The sequence below is a fragment of the Aedes aegypti genome, chromosome 1 (genome assembly GCF_002204515.2).
Source record: "Aedes aegypti strain LVP_AGWG chromosome 1, AaegL5.0 Primary Assembly, whole genome shotgun sequence".
Taxonomy (NCBI): domain Eukaryota; kingdom Metazoa; phylum Arthropoda; class Insecta; order Diptera; family Culicidae; genus Aedes; species Aedes aegypti.
This window is the reverse complement of record NC_035107.1, coordinates 90,011,547-90,031,600: the sequence shown is the minus strand read 5'-3', so window position 1 is coordinate 90,031,600 and position 20,054 is coordinate 90,011,547. Positions and strand designations below refer to the sequence as shown.

The following is a 20,054-nucleotide window of genomic DNA, read 5'->3' as shown; positions in this document are numbered from 1 at the left end:
AACATCAACTGTTTTCGTCATTTGAAACTAAAGTTTTTGAAACTTCAGGTGTTTCTGTTGAAACACAGTTTGGAAAATATACTTTCATAGCTGCCTATTTGCCTTTTCAATGCTCTGGACAGCAAGTTAATTTGCTCCAAACTGACTTGCGAAAATTGACTCGCAATAAGTCAAAAATTTTTGTCATTGGTGACTTTAATGCCAAGCATCGGTCATGGAATAATTCTCAAAGTAATTCCAACGGCAGAATTTTATTTGATGAGTGCTCTTCAGGATATTTCTCAATTCAATACCCTGATAGCCCTACATGTTTTTCCTCTTCTAGAAATCCATCTACAATTGACTTGGTCTTAACCGACTCTAGTCATCTTTGTAGCCAATTAGTTACTCATGCTGATTTTGATTCTGATCATGTTCCTGTTACATTTCAAATATCGCATGAAGCGATTCTCAATCCTATCAGCTCCACTTTCAATTATTTACGAGCCGACTGGAATATATATGAAACGTATGTTGACTCTAATCTTGATGTTAACATTTCTTTAGAAACTAAAATTGATATTGACAATGCTCTTGAAACTTTAACAAATTCCATTGTTGAAGCCAGGAACATTGCAATTCCAAAATGTGAAGTAAAATTTGAATCCGTGATTATAGACGATGATCTTAAACTCTTGATCCGTCTTAAAAACGTGAGGAGAAGGCAATTTCAACGCACTCGTGATCCTGCTATGAAAATTATATGGCAGGATTTGCAGAAAGAAATCAAGAAACGTTTTGCAGATTTAAGAAACAAAAATTTTGAAAATAAAATTTCTCAATTGGACCCCGGCTCTAAGCCCTTTTGGAAATTATCTAAAATCTTGAAAAAACCTCAGAAGCCTATACCGGCATTGAAAGAGGAAAACAAATTATTACTAACTAATTGCGAAAAAGCTCAAAAACTTGCTATGCAGTTTGAAAGTGCGCACAATTTTAATTAAGGACTTACTAGTCCAATTGAAAATGAAGTTACTTAGGAGTTCGAAAATATTCTCAACCAAGAGAACGTTTTCGAAAATGCCTGGGAGACTGATTTGGAAGAAGTGAGAACTATTATTAAAAAATTAAAAAATATGAAAGCTCCTGGCGATGATGGAATTTTCTACATCCTCATCAAGAAACTTCCAGAAAGTAGCTTATCATTTTTAGTTGATATATTTAACAAATGTTTTCAATTAGCATATTTTCCTGACAAATGGAAAAATGCTAAGGTTGTTCCAATTTTAAAACCAGACAAAAATCCTGCAGAAGCTTCTAGCTATCGTCCAATCAGTTTGCTTTCCTCCATCAGTAAACTTTTTGAAAATGTTATTTTGAACAGAATGATGGCCCACATCAACGAAAATTCAATTTTTGCCAATGAACAGTTCGGATTCCGCCATGGACATTCGACCACTCATCAAATTTTACGTGTAACAAATTTGATCCGTTCCAACAAATCTGAAGGCTATTCTACTGGTCTTGCTCTTCTAGACATAGAAAAAGCATTCGACAGTGTTTGGCATGAAGGTTTGATCGTAAAATTAAAAAAACTTTGATTTTCCAACATACATTGTTAGAATAATTCAAAGTTATCTGTCAAATCGTACACTTCAGGTTAATTATCAGAACTCCAGATCTGAAAGACTTCCTGTAAGAGCTGGTGTTCCCCAAGGCAGCATTTTGGGACCAATATTATACAATATTTTCACATCTGACTTACCTGAGTTACCTCAGGGATTTCAAAAATCTTTGTTTGCGGATGACACAGGCCTCTCCGCCAAAGGACGAAGCCTGCGTGTCATCTGTAGTCGATTGCAAAAAAGTTTGGATATTTTTTCTTCATACTTGCAAAAATGGAAGATTTCTCCTAATGCTTCCAAAACTCAACTAATAATATTCCCACATAAACCAAAAGCTCTTTATTTGAAACCTTCAAGTAGACATGTTTTCATGATGAGAGGGGTTCCAATAAATTGGTCAGATGAAGTTAAGTATCTAGGGCTCATGCTAGATAAGAATTTAACTTTCAAAATCACATTAAGGGCATTCAAGCCAAATGTAACAAATATGTAAAATGTCTCTATCCCCTTATTAATAGAAAATCAAAACTTTGTCTTAAGAACAAGCTTTTGATATTCAAACAAATTTTCAGGCCAGCCATGTTGTATGCTGTACCAATATGGACTAGCTGTTGTAATACCAGGAAGAAAGCTCTGCAGAGAATTCAAAATAAAATTTTGAAAATGATTCTGAGGCTTCCTCCCTGGTATAGTACCAATGAGCTACATAGAATATCCAATGTTGAAACATTGGAACAAATGTCAAATAAAATAATCAATAATTTCAGGCAAAAATCGTTACAATCTTCTATTGCCACGATTAATGCGTTATATGTTTAGGTTAAGCTAGGTTAAGTATATTCAAAGCGTTTTTTTCTCTTATAAGCAGGTGAAATCAACTCACCTGTAAAAAATCTGAACTGCTACGGCAAATGAAATGTAATGTGTTGTTAACAAAATGTTAATAAAATCTTAGATTTGTTTTACCAAATTAGGATGATAGTGTTGTCTAATAACACAGAACATCTAGATATAAGATATAATAAATGTAATGTTTGGAATGATACTAATAAAGAAATTAATAAAAAATAATAGCAGAGCAGATATAGGCGATTATAGAGTGACGTTTGAAAATGTGCATTTCTGCGAGGATGCCGCGTTACGGTTACAGTGTTAAGTTTCAAAAAGAATGTCATAACATCAAGTACATTTAATATGTAAAATATAAAACCTGTTTTATGACATGGTCACAAGGCATATTTCCGAGAACAGGCCTCATTTGATAATAAAAGTCGGTTCCTCGCGATGTCGCGTTACGCCGGAATGTGTCACAGGCCTACAGGTCTGTAAGCGTAACCAGTGATCTTTCGGATCAACGACTTCTTCAAGTTATCCAAGAATTAATTGGGTACGGGTGCAGGTCGTTAGGCCGAATGTAGTTATGCTGATAGCCATTAGGTCGAATGTCGTTTGGCCGAAAGTGTCGTTAGGCTGAAATAACATTTGGTCATTTACTACTATTTCAAATTTCTGTGCTTTCTAGTTATATTTTTCACCGGATATTGAGGGCTTCTAGGTAATGCAAATTATTCTGATCGAAAACCAACAATCCAATCGACCTGAAAATTCATTCGGCGGCTTCTAGGTAATACAAATTATCCTGACCTATTCCTGTTAGTTATCCATTTGGGCTTAGAGTTTATTAGAACTATCGGTCATTTTCGGCCTAACGAAATTCGGCCTAACGGCATTCGGCCTAAAGGGATACAACCTTTGGGTTTAGTTTATGCAGCAATGTTGCCTATTTAGAAGAACGCATAGAAGCACTGTCGAAAGATTTCCGATTGAATATATATATGTCAATAACTAATTACTGAGTCGTCCGATTATACAGTCTTCGGCAAAGTTGTAGCAGACTAATATATCAAACAGTATCAGTGTTGTTCTAACTCTCAGAAGCACGTGGGCAAACACTATAATTGATTGAATGAATTGCTTGCTTTTACCATATTATTTCCCATGTAAACTTCTAAGGGCTTGTGCAGTTTCAGTTTTCAAATAACCTAAAATTTTGGAGGACACTCAGAACTAGATCTAGAATCGAATGAGCGAATGAACCACCCTAATACACATATACATGTGCTCATGAGCACATGTTCCGTGAAGTTTAGATTTGGAACAACCGTTCAAGATTATACAAGAACATCTACGAGTGCAGGTCTCCAGATCTACTAGAGTAATAAGTGATTTTTCGTAGATTTATAAAGAAGATTTATAATCATATAGGCTTATTAAAATATGTTCCACAGATCTTTTGTTACATCTGTAGATACGAAAGCCTTCACTTACCGAAGGTTTAGGATTACCGTAAGCAATTGTTGATTTTGGAACTCGATAGGGAATATTTTATTGAGCCTATGCCGGGATAAGGATGGAGGTATTTTGACGGATGAGCATGAGATTATTGAAAGGTGGAAGCCGCACTACGATGAACGCCTGAATGGTGCAGAAAAAACGACCAAGGCAGCATGATTGATGGCGCCATCAGTACGACGGATGAGGGAAACGTGCCAACTCGCACAAAAGGTTAACTGAAGTTAAGAATGCTATCAAACTGCTCAAGAGCAACAAAGCAGCTGGGAAGGATGGTATTCCAGCGGAACTTATTAAAATGAGCCCGGACAGGTTGGCTACTTATCTGCACCGATTGATAGCAAGGATCTGGGATACACAACAGCTACTGGAGGAGTGGAAGCATGGAGTAATATACCCACTATACAAGAAGGATGACAAGTTCGAATGTGTGAACTATCGAACAATCACTATTCTTAACGCAGCCTATAAAGTGCTTTCCCAGATCGTCTTCCACCGTCTATCGCAATCAGATTTGTTGCGTTGAACCGATTTCGTTAACGGGTGATCGACAACGGACCAAAACTTTATATTGTGGCAGATCTTTTGAAAGTGTCGGAAATATCAAGTTCCTACGCACCACCTATTCATAGATTCATAGATGATACCATCAACTGCGAAGATCTATGGAAAGTTAATGAAGAGAAGGGTTTTGTTGGAAAACTGACTAGACTGATCAAGGCAACGATGTACAGTGTATACACCCGATTCTGTATTTGCACGGTGGTTGCGTACCGTGCAAAAAAGAAGAACGTTCCAGATGGTTGCTGAGCAGTGTGCCAGGCTGAAATGTGTAGCAGAAAAGGTTGGATTGAAGGGTAGTACGTCGAAGACGAAATATCTGCAGGTTGGAGCAACCGAGATCAATAGAGTTCGCATTGGCAGTTGTGTGATGATCGAAGGAGATGAGTTCTAGGTGGTGGAACATTGGTAATGTCGGGTAACAACTGCAGCAGAGAAATTCGAAGACGAATCATTACCGGAAGTCGTGCTTGCTACGGACTCCACAAGGCCTTGCGGTCTGGTACACATTACCTCCGTACTAAGTATACCATGTACAAGACGATGATAAGACCGCTAGTCCTCTGCGGTCATGAGACGTGGAGAGGACCTGCAAGAGCTAGGCATTTTTGAACAACGAGTGCTTAGGATGCTCTTTGGCGGAGTGTGTGAAACCAGCGTATGGTTAGAAGAAAGAACACGAGTTTGCGCAACTCTACGATGAACCCTGTATCCAGAAAGTTGCCAAACCTGGAAGTGTATAATGGGTGGGGCACGTTGTGAAAATGCCAGATTAAAAAACGGAAATTGGAATAAAAGTGGCGCTACTTGATATCTTCTACGCATTTATTGATCGAATGTTATAAGTGTGGAGTCCAATGCCGAGTAAAATGCGCTATAAACGCAGGTAATATTTTCGCTCACACCATCGAGGACATCATTTGTGTCTACCACTTTTCTTATTTTAATTTTTTCGGCTACATATTTAAAAACACTATCCACTCACCGATCTTGATGTGCTCGACCGTTTCGTCTGCATCGCTGTTATACGCGTGGAACACGCCGAAATTGGCGGCCAATACGAGCAACAGCAACAACATTCTTTTCCTATTAATCATTTTTCCGATGGCATGTGCTCACTTTTCTCGATTTTTCACCAGTTCGGCATTTGGATGACCACGTTACCTCAGAATATGACCAAGACTGAGTTGACACACTTTTTTTTTATTATCGTCGCTTTATTCGGTTACGTAACTTGAAGTAATTACTGAAGTTGATCAAATCAACAAATAGATGTTTTATTTATACTAAGCACCGGCTTTCGATAGTTGTTGTCAAACAACTTCAAAGCATTGTTGTTGTTTACACTGTATCAGCATTCAAGAAAATATTTCCTTTCAAGACAGACAATCTTCTTATTTGCTTCCCATACTTTTCTTCTGCATGTGAATCACTTGAGATTTTTCTCGTCCACTTGAAATCACTTTTTGCAGAATTCCGTTGCAATTTTCACCTCATTTCCATCACTGATACACTCAACTGCATTCGATCGATGAATTAACAATATTTTTGATCACTTCTTTCAATTTTTTCGACCAAAAATCTTGGTTTATCCGACGCGAGTTCCGAACTACACACGTTTCACAAGACAGCCGAATGAAAAATTTTCACTTCTGCGTCCTAAGCGCACGCGTGCGACACTTTTCTCGTGACAACTTTTCACGGTGAATCTCGACAGTAAACTGAAGGGGATGCTTGTGTGATCTTCGTAGTGCCGCAGCTTGGGACGCATCAGCAGGACAGAGACAGCGCTGTCTGTCTGTCTGGTTGGCTGGTGTCCCATATTTTCATTCATGTTAGTTTCAATGAGAGTGTATGAAAAGCTTGCAGGTGCGGATGCTTGTTTCGGTGTGAGTTCTCTAAATTAACTTCGGCGAGTGCGTTATATTCGTTTTGATTGGTGCCAAAAACATAACCATTGATGAATTATCAAGCTAAATAAAGAACGCATCTTATGTGAGTCTCAAGCATTAGTTTTCCCGTTTGGTTTTAGACACAAAATCTTTCCTTTAGATTTGCTGTCTCTTTTGACACTTAAATATTTTTGAAATAATTTTTGCCAAATAACTAGGAATTCATGACAAACACCACTTAAGATATGTGTCTAGTGTTCTGGCATTTTATTTTTTCAATCAAGTTTGAAAAATATCTATATTTAATACTAATATCGGCTAACTCTTTTCTATTTCAATAATATTCAATTATTTTCGATATTCTGTACTAAGGTGGTTCAAAAAATCAGTTTTGCTCCACACCGTTCATTCGATGCTAGATCAAAATCTGAGTGTTCTCCCAAAATTTGAGCTCTTTGGATGAAAATTGAGACTGCACAAACCCTTCAAAGTTTGTATGGGAATAACTATGGGAAAAGCAATCAATTTAAGGTGAAACAGTTTGGAAGCTAACCTATAAGATTGCACTAAAACTTAAAAGTACAAATCTCGCGAAGGAAGTATCCCACAACAGTGCATTTCTTATTTTGACTTTGTGCACTAGCAGAAAGCTTCAAATAAGAAGATCAGGAACGTTTGCCTACTATTTCTCCAGTTTTGTGCCTTTGAAAACGTGAGTAGAAGCATAAGTCGGTCATTGTGACGGCCATTTTTAGATTCCGAGATGTTTCACCTTGAACGATAATATTTGCGGTCATAATATTTGCCTATGTGTTCTTAAGAGTTAGAACTATATTGATACCATTTGTCAGCAACAACTTTGCCGAAGACCGTTTTCAAATCGGACTGATCAGTAATAAGTTACTGATTTATATCCAATTAGAAATTTATAAACAGTGTTAATTTATCTTCTGATCAGGCAACATTGCTGCATCTGGCGTAAAATATAGCACACACAAATCATGGCTACTATGTTTCACTGCATGTATTCAGTGATGCCTGCAGAGCAGCTTAATTATTATAGCCGAAGATTTTCAACGTATACTAAAATCAATATCTAATTACTGAGGCCTCCGATTCGACACCTTCTACGTGGTCTTGCGTTAAAGCTGCGTATTTGAGCTGTTGAGCTAGACCACGTAGAAGGCGAGTGGGTTCTAACTTCGGTATACTAGCAGATCTATTTTGGTAGTGAATTTTCTCAAGCATTTTGAGCATAAAGCTAAGTATGCTGTTTCGCTCAAGAGAAGTAAAGAAATTCCTTATCTGAATGAGTCGACAAATTTCCTACATTCCCATTTAAAATGACCTTTTTTTTAATCATTCCAAACATTACATTCATTTCTTATAACTAGGTGTTCTGTGTTATTAGACAACATTATCATCCTTATTTGGTTAAACAAATTTAAGATTTTATTAACATTTTGTTAACAACATATTACATTTAATTTGCCGTAGCAGTTCAGTTTTTTTTACAGGTGAGTTGATTTCTCCTGCTTATAAGAGATAAAAAAACGCTTTGAATTTACTTAACCTAAACATATAACGCATCAATCGTGGCAATAGAAGATTGTAACGATTTTTGTCTGAAATTATTAATTATTTTATTTGACATTTGTTCCAATGTTTCAACATTGGATATTCTATGTAACTCATTGGTACTATACCAGGGAGGAAACTTCAGAATCATTTTCAAAATTTTATTCTGAATTCTCTGCAGAAAGCTCTTTTTGGTATTACAACAGCTAGTTATTAGTTGAGTTTTGGAAGCATTAGGAGAAATTTTTCATTTTTGCAAGTATGAAGAAAAAATATCCAAACTTTTTTGCAATCTACTACAGATGACACGCAGTCTTCGTCCTTTGGCGGAGAGGCCTGTGTCATCCGGAAACAAAGATTTTTGACATCCCTGAGGTAACTCAGGTAAGTCAGATGTGAAAATATTGTATAATATTGGTCCCAAAATGCTGCCTTGAGGAACACCAGCTCTTACAGGAAGTCTTTCAGATCTGGAGTTCTGATAATTAACCTGAAGTGTACGATTTGACAGATAACTTTGAATTATTCTAACAATGTATGTTGGAAAATTAAAGTTTTTCAATTTTACAATCAAACCTTCATGCCAAACACTGTCGAATGCTTTTTCTATGTCTAGAAGAGCAAGACCAGTAGAGTAGATTTGTTGGAACGGATCAAATTTGTTACACGTAAAAGTTGATGAGTGGTTGAATGTCCATGGCGGAATCCGAACTGTTCATTGGCAAAAATTGAATTTTCGTTGATGTGGGCCATCATTCTGTTCAAAATAACCTTTTCAAAAAGTTTACTGATGGAGGAAAGCAAACTGATTGGACGATAGCTAGAAGCTTCTGCAGGATTTTTGTCTGGTTTTAAAATTGGAACAACCTTAGCATTTTTCCATTTGTCAGGAAAATATGCTAATTGAAAACATTTGTTAAATATATCAACTAAAATGATAAGCTACTTTCTGGAAGCTTCTTGATGAGGATGTAGAAAATTCCATCATCGGAGCTTTCATATTTTTGAATTTTTTAATAATAGTTCTCACTTCTTCCAAATCAGTCTCCCAGGCATTTTCGAAAACGTTCTCTTGATTGAGAATATTTTCGAACTCCTAAGTAACTTGATTTACAATTGGACTAGTAAGTCCTAAATTAAAATTGTGCGCACTTTCAAACTGCATAGCAAGTTTTTGAGCTTTTTCGCAATTAGTTAGTAATAATTTGTTTTCCTCTTTCAATGCCGGTATTGGCTTCTGAGGTTTTTTTTTCAAAATTTTAGATAATTTCCAAAAAAGCTTAGAGCTAGGGTCCAATTGAGAGATCTTATTTTGAAAATGTTTGCGAAATCGCGAATTTCCATTGTCCCCAGCAATCAACTTATGGGTCCATCTGCCTTAAGTAGAGTTTTCCCAATCCTGCTGCCAACCTCTAAGCGTTGTCTCTTTACACGCGTTGCGGATTCCTTATGGCGTCATCTCGGCGTTGATGCAAACGGCCTTTTCAGACACCGTTCAGCATGCGCTTGCTAGTTACTCTTAAACACTTGATTCTATATGTGCTTTCCAACCGCTTTAGGTTTCTGCTCATTCTTAGTGCTTTTGACTAGATTGATCCTCTGAAACTCAATATGAAAAGTGCTAAGCCTACCAGGAGCTTGCGTTTGCTGGCAACCAATGTAGATCCGTTTATCGTCATCCTCGAAAGCGCCGATATAGCTTTATAGACATATTCAACGTGGTCAGCGGAGCTGAGCTTGTCATCGAACATTAACCCAAGATGGCTAAAGGATCGCTTGGACTCTATGGTGCAATATCCGCCAAGACAAGTGCCCGTTGCTCGTACTTGCGGTTCCTATTTTCCTAGACCTCATCCATTCCTCAACTGTGGAAATAGAGTGGGCCTAGGGGGTGATATTTTTATTGGAATGCTCCAGAAAACTTGCGTGGAAGACGATTATTTTAATTTGTTCTTTTTGTGTATCAATTCATGTTTGTTGGGTTTAAGGTCACCCCTTCGAAGGGTTGAGATTGGACCAATTTTCATACAAACGGATTTCAATTATTTATCTCCGTATGTCGATATGCCCATTATCAAGGTAACTAGACTGGATTTTAGGGATTCAAAACAATTTGCAAAGACAAAATGACGTCTGTTTGTTTTTGATTTTCCTGGTAACGGAGTGATTTTCCATCTAGTATCCTATAAAACATTGTTCTATGTCTCGATCTCTCCCTATCTCGATGGTCCCTTCGATATCGAGATGTGGAGAGGCGACTGTATCTCGATATCGAGTTGGAGAACCATGGTAACCATTAATTTGTCCTAACGTTTCTGTGGTAAACGGAGTATCTTCAATATAATAATAGTTAACTATAAAGTTGTTTATTTGGTTTTTAGAAAAGTCTTATTGGTTTCTAACGGATTATTTTGATTCTAGTAGCAAACAAAAGAAGATACACTTAACTGTCTGTCGGAATTTGTGACATGCCAATTTTTTGTTTGATCAAAAGTAACAGAGATGAAACCGTGTGAAAAAATCACTCTTACAAAAAATATCTCTGTCTGTTGAAACGCTATAAATAGAAGAATATATCTATCGATTTCTATATCTATATTCTCTCACAAGAAAAAATACAATCCAAATCAGTCATCTCGATAAAAGATGGACACTAATAAATCCATCAATCAAAATCAACCACCACGCGCCTCCATCGATGATGAATGACCATTACTCTAAGGTACGAGCGGATTCCATACAAATCAAAGGAGGCGCACCGTCGTCGTCCATCACCGTCACTTACCCGAACCCGAAGCTTGACAACCCATCAAAGCACTCTGTTGTTTGTACGGGTTCATACTTTAGCACCCTAATCTCTGGCAGATTACCTTTACCGTCGTCGTTCCATCATAAAATCTCGGTCTCCAGGCGGGGTCCGACTTTTATTGTCCCGTCGCCGAAGCCGTAAATCGACTCCAAAACGGTGAGAAATGTATACAAAAAGCTTAACGCACAGTGGCGTGCCTTCGTACTAAAATTGGACAAAACCTCAAAGGTTTTCCATCAATTCGATTGACAACTATATTTTTTTACCGTTACTGATGCTGAAAGTAAAATCCATATGTTGAAATGAATATTTTAAAATCTGGGACAGATTTTTGAGATGAAAAACAGCCTATTACGATGAGAAATTACAAAAAGCAATTTTAGGAAGTTTTTCAAAGTTTTATTCGACCACTGTGCAGCGATGGGAAATCTTTACGATCTCTTTCTTAGCTGTTGCACCCAAAGCGACGGCGGTGATTCCAAAGGGGTTTCTCTCGGTGTCCCTCCCCCCAGTAGTGGGAGCTTGCTTGATGATGTTGCTTGCGGCGTAAAGGTGAATGGATATTCGGTACATTTCAGATCAATATCAAGACAGCAGTGGGAAACCATTTGAGCATTTTGTTTACAAATTCGAAAAAATGTTTACTCTTTATTATCGATTCTTTGTAGTTGTTTTCTTCTCGCTGTTGTTTTGCTTCGACCGTTTCCATCTTTCTCTAGGTTTGTGTAAATGTGCTAGCAGGTTTTCTACAATGGGTGTAATATTTTCGTTTTCTTTCGAATGTTTTCTCTCTCTGGAAGATTGTATGAACTGCGAAAAAGTGTTTATGCTCGTAAACATTTAGGATCTTTGATAATTACATTGATTGATGGGGATTTTGGTTTGATGTTTTTTTTTGAGTAGAAAACAAAGCCTCACTTGATTTGTGTTGGAAAACTTCAATCAACAGTTTGCTAAATTGTGTCTTTTACATTTTTCGTCAAATTTCACTTAAATGTATTGCTTTGAATGATCCGATTCAACTTATATTACACGTTTTTTGGAGAAAGTTAGTATACATTTACATTGAGTCTTATGATCAATCTTTTATTCATAAAAACAAAACGAATTTCTGATTTCAAAATGCATCGAAGGCAATGCTCTTCTCATTTCGTATGCGAAAAGTTGAATTATCAATCTTCGGAATGGGACTAGGAGTCAACGTGGCGTACGATTTCTCAGTGGAAAAGACTATTAATTCGACAACTACATTCAATATACAATTGTTATACCTCGGGAAGTGTTTAATACAAGATCACGCAGGGCGTCGAAGTTATTGTCCAACTGCTTTCGGATCGAATTCGTACTGCGCGTAAGGTGGCCCAAGTGGGTGGAACCGATGCTCGGAGGAGGGTTCGGAATCTTTCGGCGATGCTCGGGAACTGGTGGACGTACGAAGAGTGTTGTTGTGGCTGTTGCCGGATGCTACTTTTGTGGCCGATCGGTTGCGCTTGAGAGCGAATCGCAGTTCGGAGGCCATCTCCGAGCAGAGGGAGATCTGTAGGAATGGAAGTGGGAAAACATGTTATTGCAAGAAATAGAGTTGATGGCTTCATAATAGATTTTTCATTATTATTTCGTATATAAAGTTGCCAGATATCAAATGACTACCACGTCCTATTGATAACATTATGTAATTAAATGCAACTTACCTCCTGTTAAAATATCAGAAAAATCCATCCAAGTCGCACCACGTCATCCCACGAAGAGTCGCCATTTTTGTTTTCGGTCATTGTTCGTTGTGATCGTCGTTGACATTCGAATGCATGTTTCGGGGGGTATGGGTGCGTGCGTGTTCATTGCATTGTCGCGATGAGAAGAGAAGAAAAATCGCCACACAATACATTTTGGAATTCGTGTTTGGACTTGGTTTTGATTTGAGGGGGGAGCGAGCGGTTATTTTGTTTTATTTTTTGTTGCGTGTTGGATTTGATTTGTATGGGAGTCTGATTTCGAATGTATACGTTGTTTTGTTGAACTCACGCGGTCTCTTTCTAATATAGCTGTTGTTTCTGTAGCAAAAGATTCGAAAAAGTTGTACAGGTTGTAACGAAGGGTGGATAAATGAAACGTTTGTGTTTTCTTAGGGAACTGATTTTCTGTGTTAGAATTATACCAATGGTTGCAAAAGATAAAAACAAATAAATCTTAATTGTCAGTTTCTTATTTACATCTTGTTCGAACTATTTTCCCTATGTATTCGTTTAAATTTAACCTACGGGCAAGTGATAAACTTAAAAATCAGAACCGAAGCAACGATCACCATCTTGTTTGAGTCTGCGTTTTTTATTTATTGACGGGATCTGGGAGGGTCAGGAATGCACAACCTTGATTTGTTGTTTAGCAGTCTGTTTGCAAACTAAAAAGCTGTTTTTGTTTGTGGCGATTTGGTCCAGACTATCGTCGTATTCGTGGCGAATTGCGTAAAATTTTGACCGAAATGTTTCGTGGCTTCACTCGAATCTACACTCTTTGGGGTGCTTTTTCTGATATGGCTCCTGGATAGGGATTTTGAGAGACACAAAAGTGCGATCAGGGAGCGGAAGGGTATGGACGGAAAGGAAGACAATGGTAGCGGAAAACCAAACAGGACACGCATATCGGACGCACATGAGATGGAGAAAATGAGAGTAAAACAGAGAGAAAGACACGGGATGGGAAAAGCCACATGAGAGATGATCGATTTCACAATTGGTTGTTTAGAAATGTCAATCTATCCGAAAGGATAGTTTACTCAAAAATGAAAACTTATCATGAGTGTACCAACTGCGTACCATAGCGTACCTCGCGGAATTTTGAACGTACTTCACGTTCTCATTAGAAGCGGTAATCTTGTTGAAAATATGGTCGATTTTTCGAAAATTCCATTTTTTTTCTGAATTAGGGTGTATTTTTCGGAGCTAACCTCGGTTTTGAAGTAATTAAAAATTCTCCATACATTCTTTTATAAAGTTTTTTCATGTTTCATGTTTATGTTTCGTACCTCTTTTTAAACAAACTCTCACTTAATTTCGGAGTTAGCTTTAGGCTGAAATAGTTTTAATTCGTTAGGTTTTTGACGTGGACTACGTCTTTGTTTTCTATATTGGGGTGCACTTTAAAAGTACGGAAAATGAGACATGTAACGAAATTGGGGGAGATTTTGAACGTTAATAACTCAGTTGTTTATGAACCAATTATTACGATTTTAGTATCATTCGATCAGAAATGTGTCTACGCATCGATAATAATATATCCGATAAGTGAATTTTGTTGTTGAACTATTGAAAATTTGATAAATGTTGACCCCTTTCTTATCCAACCAATCACGATCGAGCAGTATTCGACGGTATCGCTTCCCACTATAAAAGCAAACGGGTCCCTGCTTCTTCCCTCAGTCTTCTTTTTGCGGTCGGACTGTGAACACGATCGGGCGAATCATTCTCGCTTTGCTTTTGCACCCGCGTCACAGTTCAATTTGTGTCGTCGGAAGAGGAAGACGCAAGATTGATTTGCGGCGGCGATGACGATGGCTTGGGCGCTTCTCCGAGCGATGGACTACTGCCGCTCGGAGAAGCGTCCAAGCCATCGTCATCGCCGCCGCAAATTTATCCGCGCTCCCAGATTTTGACTCGTGATACATTCAGCATCGGTGGTCAAGAAGCAAGCCCATTAGGATCCAAATACCAGAAGCCCCCAGAGTTGCTGATCCGAGGAGCTGCTGCTAATCGAGCCTCGGACTAGTGAAATCGCTCAAGATTTCAAGAGTGAGCATCGTTTCCAGATTTCGACTTGTGCCCGGGGATCCAATACCCGTTGCTGTTGTGCGCCATCCACGTCACGAACCATTCAGCTGGTTCATCGTATAAGCAAATTCCCCGTTTGACCATGGCAATCAACTGATAACATCCCGTAGTGCTATTTATCTGTGACCGTATCGTGGCTAAGAAAGCCATCGGCCCTTGTCAGGGCCATCAAATTTGTGGAAAAGAGTTGAGAGAATAATATTTCCGACCTTATTGCATCTTGTATTCCTCAATTAATCTCGCAGATTCGTACAAAATTTAATTTGTTATGAATAATTGGCACGACAATTTGAGACTATTCGTGGACGCTGCTGCAGTGCCGTCGGGGTGAGTGCTCAACATTTCTCAACGATTGTAAACTAGAGTGGAATTTCCGACAGTGTCTTTGATTTGCCATATTTTATGAGAACACTTCGATTGCGAAAATGATCACATGTAACAAAATTGCGACATGTTTAGAATGCTTTTGAAAAAAAAATCCCACTGAACAATTTTCATAATTTTGGCACATACCCATTTTCCAGATTGGTCGACTAGAAGAGAAGAGCACGAATGGGAGGAGCACAATTTGCTAATCTAAGGGTATATAGCATGCTTCCTTCGTTGGATTCGGTTTCATTCCGTTTCTACTTCCGAGCTGGCAAGAGCTCCTCCGATCCTGTGCAGCGACGTCCGCACCTGCTGACCTTCAAGCTAGCGATCCAGAGTCTGGTGATCGGTGGTCAAGAAACAAGCCCGTTAGGAGCCAAATACCAGAAGCCCCCAGAGTTGCTGATCCGAAAAGAAAAGAGCAGCGAATCAAGCGTCGGACTTATGAAATCGCTCAAGATTTCAAGAGTGAGCAACGTTTCCAGATTTCGCCTTGTGCCCGGTGATCCAATACCCGTTGCTGTTGTGCGCCATCCACGGACCATGGCAATCAACTGATCAATCCCGCAGTGCTATTTATCTGTGACCACATCAAGGCTAAGAAAGCCATCGGCCCTTTTCAGGGCCATCAAATTTGTGGAAAAGAGTTGAAAGAATAATATTTCCGACCTTATTACATCTTATATTCCTCAATCAATCTCACAGTTTCGTACAAAATTTAATTTGTCATGAATAATTGATGGCACGACAATTTGAGACTATTCTTGGACGCTGCTGCTGTGCCGTCGGGGTGAGTGCTAAACATTTCACAACGATTGTAAACTAGAGTGGCATTTCCAACAGTGTCTTTGATTTGCCATATGGAGCCATATACGGGAGCATTTCGATTATGAAAATTATCACATGTAACAAAATTGCGACATATTTAGAATGGTTTTCAAGAGAAATTCTGATTGAACAATTTTCATCATTTTGGCACCCATTAATCAGAAATTCACCTTCATACTAAAGAAAACTATTGATTATCAATAGCTAACTAGAGAATAATTAGTAAATGTCAAGCATTCCAACTCATTCATGTTCGATCAATTTCTCACGCATTAACAATTTCCGAAATTTTCAAGTAATTCTTAGCCCAACACATTATTGGCACATACCCATTTTCCAGATTGGTCGATTAGAAGAGAAGAGCATGTATGGGAGGAGCATCATCTGCTAATCTAAGGGTTTAAAGCATGCTTCCTTCACCGGATTCGGTTTCATTCCATTTTCGCTTTCGAGCTGGTAAGAGCTCCTCCGAACCTGCTTAGCGAGGGGCACCTCGTAGCTGAGCTGTTGATCAGCATCTGGTTTATGAGATTTCGGCTCGTGATAAACTCATCTGTGGTGCAGTCAAGAATCAAGCCCGTTAGGCATCATTACTACTTTCATTAGACAAATCGAGCGTCCGGCTTGTGGTAGCGCTCAGGATTTCAAACTTAAGCTACGTTTTCAGATTTTGACTTCAGCCGTGTGATCTAATACCTGTTGCTGATGTGTGCCATCCACACCACAAAACATTCAACTGGTTCGTCTTATAAGCAGAGAACTTATACAAATTTCTACACTTGCGTTGGGGATTCTTTATTTAACCATGGCAATCAACTGATAACATCCTGTAGTGCGATTCATCTATGACAGCATCCGAGCTAACAAAGACTTTGGCTCTTTTCAGCCACCAAATGTGTGTAAGAGAGTTAACAGAGTAATATTTCCGACTTCATTTATCACATTGCCAAGCAATGAATAATATTTCTCTCAAACCATAAGATCAACAAAGCGATGACTGAAGCTTTCATTATAATCCTCGAATAACTTCCTATAGACACATAACTGTTAAACATTCTTTAATTAGAATTACTTAGATTTTACTTCAGCATGCTGAACAAGCCTCAATCACTACTGTTCTTTCCAATGCTACCATATATATCATAGGAGGTTACTAATATAATTTCAAAATGATCATACAACCTGAAGTGAAATTTCACATTTTCATAAATAAATATGACGAATTCATCGGATAAAGATAATGTATATTTGGGTCATGATTAAACGTAAAATTGGCTGTAAATCGTTATATGCATAAATATTTACGAAAGTTTCGAGCACTGAAAACAGTATGAAGTCAAAACGAGCAACAAGAACGACATCAAATTCAGTTAAATTAACCATCGTGGTCCTACGTCACCAGTTCGTACAACCCCATAGGGATGTACCCTTATAGTTTTTAGCAATGAGGAAGACATGTCTGTGTTACAATATTATTCTCGCACCGAGCAAACTAAGCAATGCTGATCTGTTGCCAAATCATTCCATTTTACTTTCGCTTATTGTGAGAGATAAAATAAGATAAAAAGATCATCAAAAGTTGTTCAGAAACAAACGTAGGGGTTATCCAAAATTTTTGAAAATGGATCGTACATATAAGCAGTTTAATCATTTTTATTTATTCAAGAAGGTGAGATACGTTAAAAATTCTACGAGGTATGGTATGCATTTGGTACATTAACAGTATTAATTATCATTTTTGCGAAAAGTACCCTGTCGGTTCGGTTGACATCATTTAGAAGACTAGCTGATCGCGGTTCAGAGCGTTTTTACTTACCCGCTCCTCGACGGCCACTTTTCGGGACTTCCAAACAAACTCGCACACTGCAATCACGCAAGCCACGCCCATTCCACCCATCAGTACGACAAAGACTCCTCCCACGTTGGCTAGCCCAAGCTCGTTCGCGGTAGAACTGGACTTTGACGTTTCATCCTGTCAATGAAAGAGATTATCGATCATACTTTGCATTTTTTCACAAAAGTGTTTGATGAAAATTACCCTGCATGATCCTCCGCCTCGTTTCTCCTTCCACCAGCGAGTTTTCAGAATGTGTAGCTTACCCTCCTCTTGAAGCTTCAGGACGGCACCACTGATGGCAGTGCGAAATGGAGAATCTGTAATACCGAAAAACACCATGGAACGCTCTGCCTTTCAACGTCTTCTTCACTTCAACTTACTCGGTGGCATCGCAATACCGTATCCTTTAGAATCGAGCATTCCTCCGACCTGGGTCAGTTCGCAGTTCCGTTCGATGACGTACTCGATCGAGGTGGACTCCATTAGGAACGCGTAGCTTCCCTTGCCCTTGACGACGCGTTCAACGCCTTCGATGTTGCTTGCCGTGAAAACGGACGGCCGGGTCGACTCCATGAAGGACCACATCCGTTGGTACGTGGAGAAGTTTGAATCCTGTTGAAGGTTCAAAATTGATGGTCCGGTCTCCAGCGATTGTTGCAGAACTTACCCGGAAGAAAGCAGCTGTGCTACCGCCACGCAACGCTCCGTACTTGATCTTGGTCTGCTTGGCCAGATCTTCGGCGCTCTCGATTGGCGAATCCATGCGTTCAACGGTGAGGAACGCCGCCAGGTTGGCAGTGTACGAGCTGATCATGATCAGCGTGAAGAACCACCACATTCCGGCGACCATCCGGGTGGAGACAGCCCTTGGTTGTGCGGACGTTTTGAAATGGAGAGAAGTTGGGAGAGAAGCGAGAAAATGCGTTACTATTTTGCTGATAATGTGGTGATTCGTACATTGAAGGAGAAGAAATTAGGTATTATCTTGGAGAGTCGGTCAAGAAAGGCTGGAAATTTATACCCCATGAAATTGAACGTTCCGATTATTGATTACACTGCGAACACGTTTTTGTCTCAAGCACCAAAATACCACTATTGACTTAATTAAGGGTTGCTGAATCCATTGCCGTTTTCAAAAATATCATAGCACGTCTAGTTTTTTAGATATTGGCTGTTGAAAATGCTAAATTTGACTATTTTAGCCAACTTGTATGCACAGAATACAAACCTCATGTCTTAAATAATACTTATCAACAAAGTTCATAATACATTCAATGGAGGAAAGTTGTTTTTTAATGATTTAGAAAAGTATTGTATATTGCCATATAAGAGAAACGATGAATTTTGTATGAAGACTGCAAGCATGTCGAAAAAATCGATTTATTCTAAATTTAATCGTGCCATTTCAACCAAATTATATCTGGAACAAAAGTTAAAGTCCTGTTTTGTATACTTTGTGGATTAGATCATTAAAATTTTTGATAAAACATACTTCAAATTTTATGTAAACATCATGGAAACCAGTGTTTTATGCAACTTTGGCGACCTGTAACAAAAAATTGTGACGTGCTGGAACATTTCTGAGAACGGCATCAGACTCAGAAACCCCAAATCTACTAGAGACACATAATTTGATTCTTGAGACACGCAAAAATATCATTTTTGCTACGCTGTGTTATTGAATTTATTGTGTGAATCATATACTATCTATAACAAACGATGGATTCAAATAACAATTTATCCAAACACTGTATAAGAAATATGAGAAATTACTTGAAAAAAAAAAACAAAACTCAAAAATCTTTAAACAGATGAGCTTTAAGAACAATGGAACAAAAAATGATCAGAAAACACGTGTTCTTGGAGAGGAAAATAAAGTTCCCAGATAATCCTAGGGGCCCAGATAGCCGTAGCGGTAAACGCGCAGCTATTCAGCATGACCAAGCTGAGGGTCGTGGGTTCGAATCCCACCGGTCGAGGATCTTTTCGGGTTGGGAATTTTCTCGACTTCCCAGGGCACGAAGATACTCTACCCTGCCACACGATATACACATGCAAAAATGGTCATTGGCATAGTAAGCTCTCAGTGAATAACGGTGGAAGTGCTCATAAGAACACTAAGCTGAGAAGCAGGCTCTGTCCCAGTGGAGACGTAACGCCAGAAAGAAGAAGAAGAAGATAATCCTAGGGATTCCAAAGGAAGTATGAAGATTCACCTAAGGGTTATCAGAGAATGTGCTTCTGTAGCAGTTTTAATTTTTTTTTTTAGGAATTCCAAAGTGTTCCCAAAGGTGAATTTGTGTTGCATTATATTGTTATTCTTGATGTATCATGAATGTATAATATAATAAATAATATTTTTAGGATTTTTTTTGTAAGGTCAAATACCCCCGTTAGTTT

General features: G+C 38.5%; 2 protein-coding genes across 7 annotated transcripts in view; both read right to left on the bottom strand.

Annotated features, from left to right (window-relative positions):
- Positions 1–6,239, bottom strand: part of LOC5574987 (glutamate receptor ionotropic, kainate 2) — a 64,578-nt gene extending 58,339 nt beyond the window's left edge. The window contains exon 1 of one of the 2 annotated variants that reach the window (XM_001655410.2): positions 5,503–6,239. In XM_001655410.2, the coding sequence (XP_001655460.2) occupies positions 5,503–5,614 (112 nt within the window). In that variant the 5' untranslated portion in view covers positions 5,615–6,239. The remainder of the gene's footprint in view (positions 1–5,502) is intronic. The other variant, XM_021841956.1, reaches the window with a different exon arrangement.
- Positions 6,240–11,411: 5,172 nt separating this feature from the next.
- LOC5574988 (glutamate receptor ionotropic, kainate 2) overlaps positions 11,412–20,054 on the bottom strand; it is a 605,301-nt gene continuing 596,658 nt past the window's right edge. For 3 of the 5 annotated variants that reach the window (XM_021841975.1, XM_021841984.1, XM_021841970.1), the window contains 5 exons: positions 18,322–18,520; positions 18,035–18,266; positions 17,856–17,971; positions 17,633–17,789; positions 11,412–12,335 (listed from right to left, as the gene is read on the bottom strand). In XM_021841975.1, coding sequence (XP_021697667.1) covers positions 12,109–12,335; positions 17,633–17,789; positions 17,856–17,971; positions 18,035–18,266; positions 18,322–18,520 — 931 coding nt within the window. In that variant the 3' untranslated portion in view covers positions 11,412–12,108. Of the gene's footprint in view, positions 12,336–12,567; positions 12,848–13,054; positions 13,334–17,632; positions 17,790–17,855; positions 17,972–18,034; positions 18,267–18,321; positions 18,521–20,054 lie in introns of those variants that run through there. The other 2 variants (XR_002499922.1, XM_021841991.1) reach the window with 2 other exon arrangements.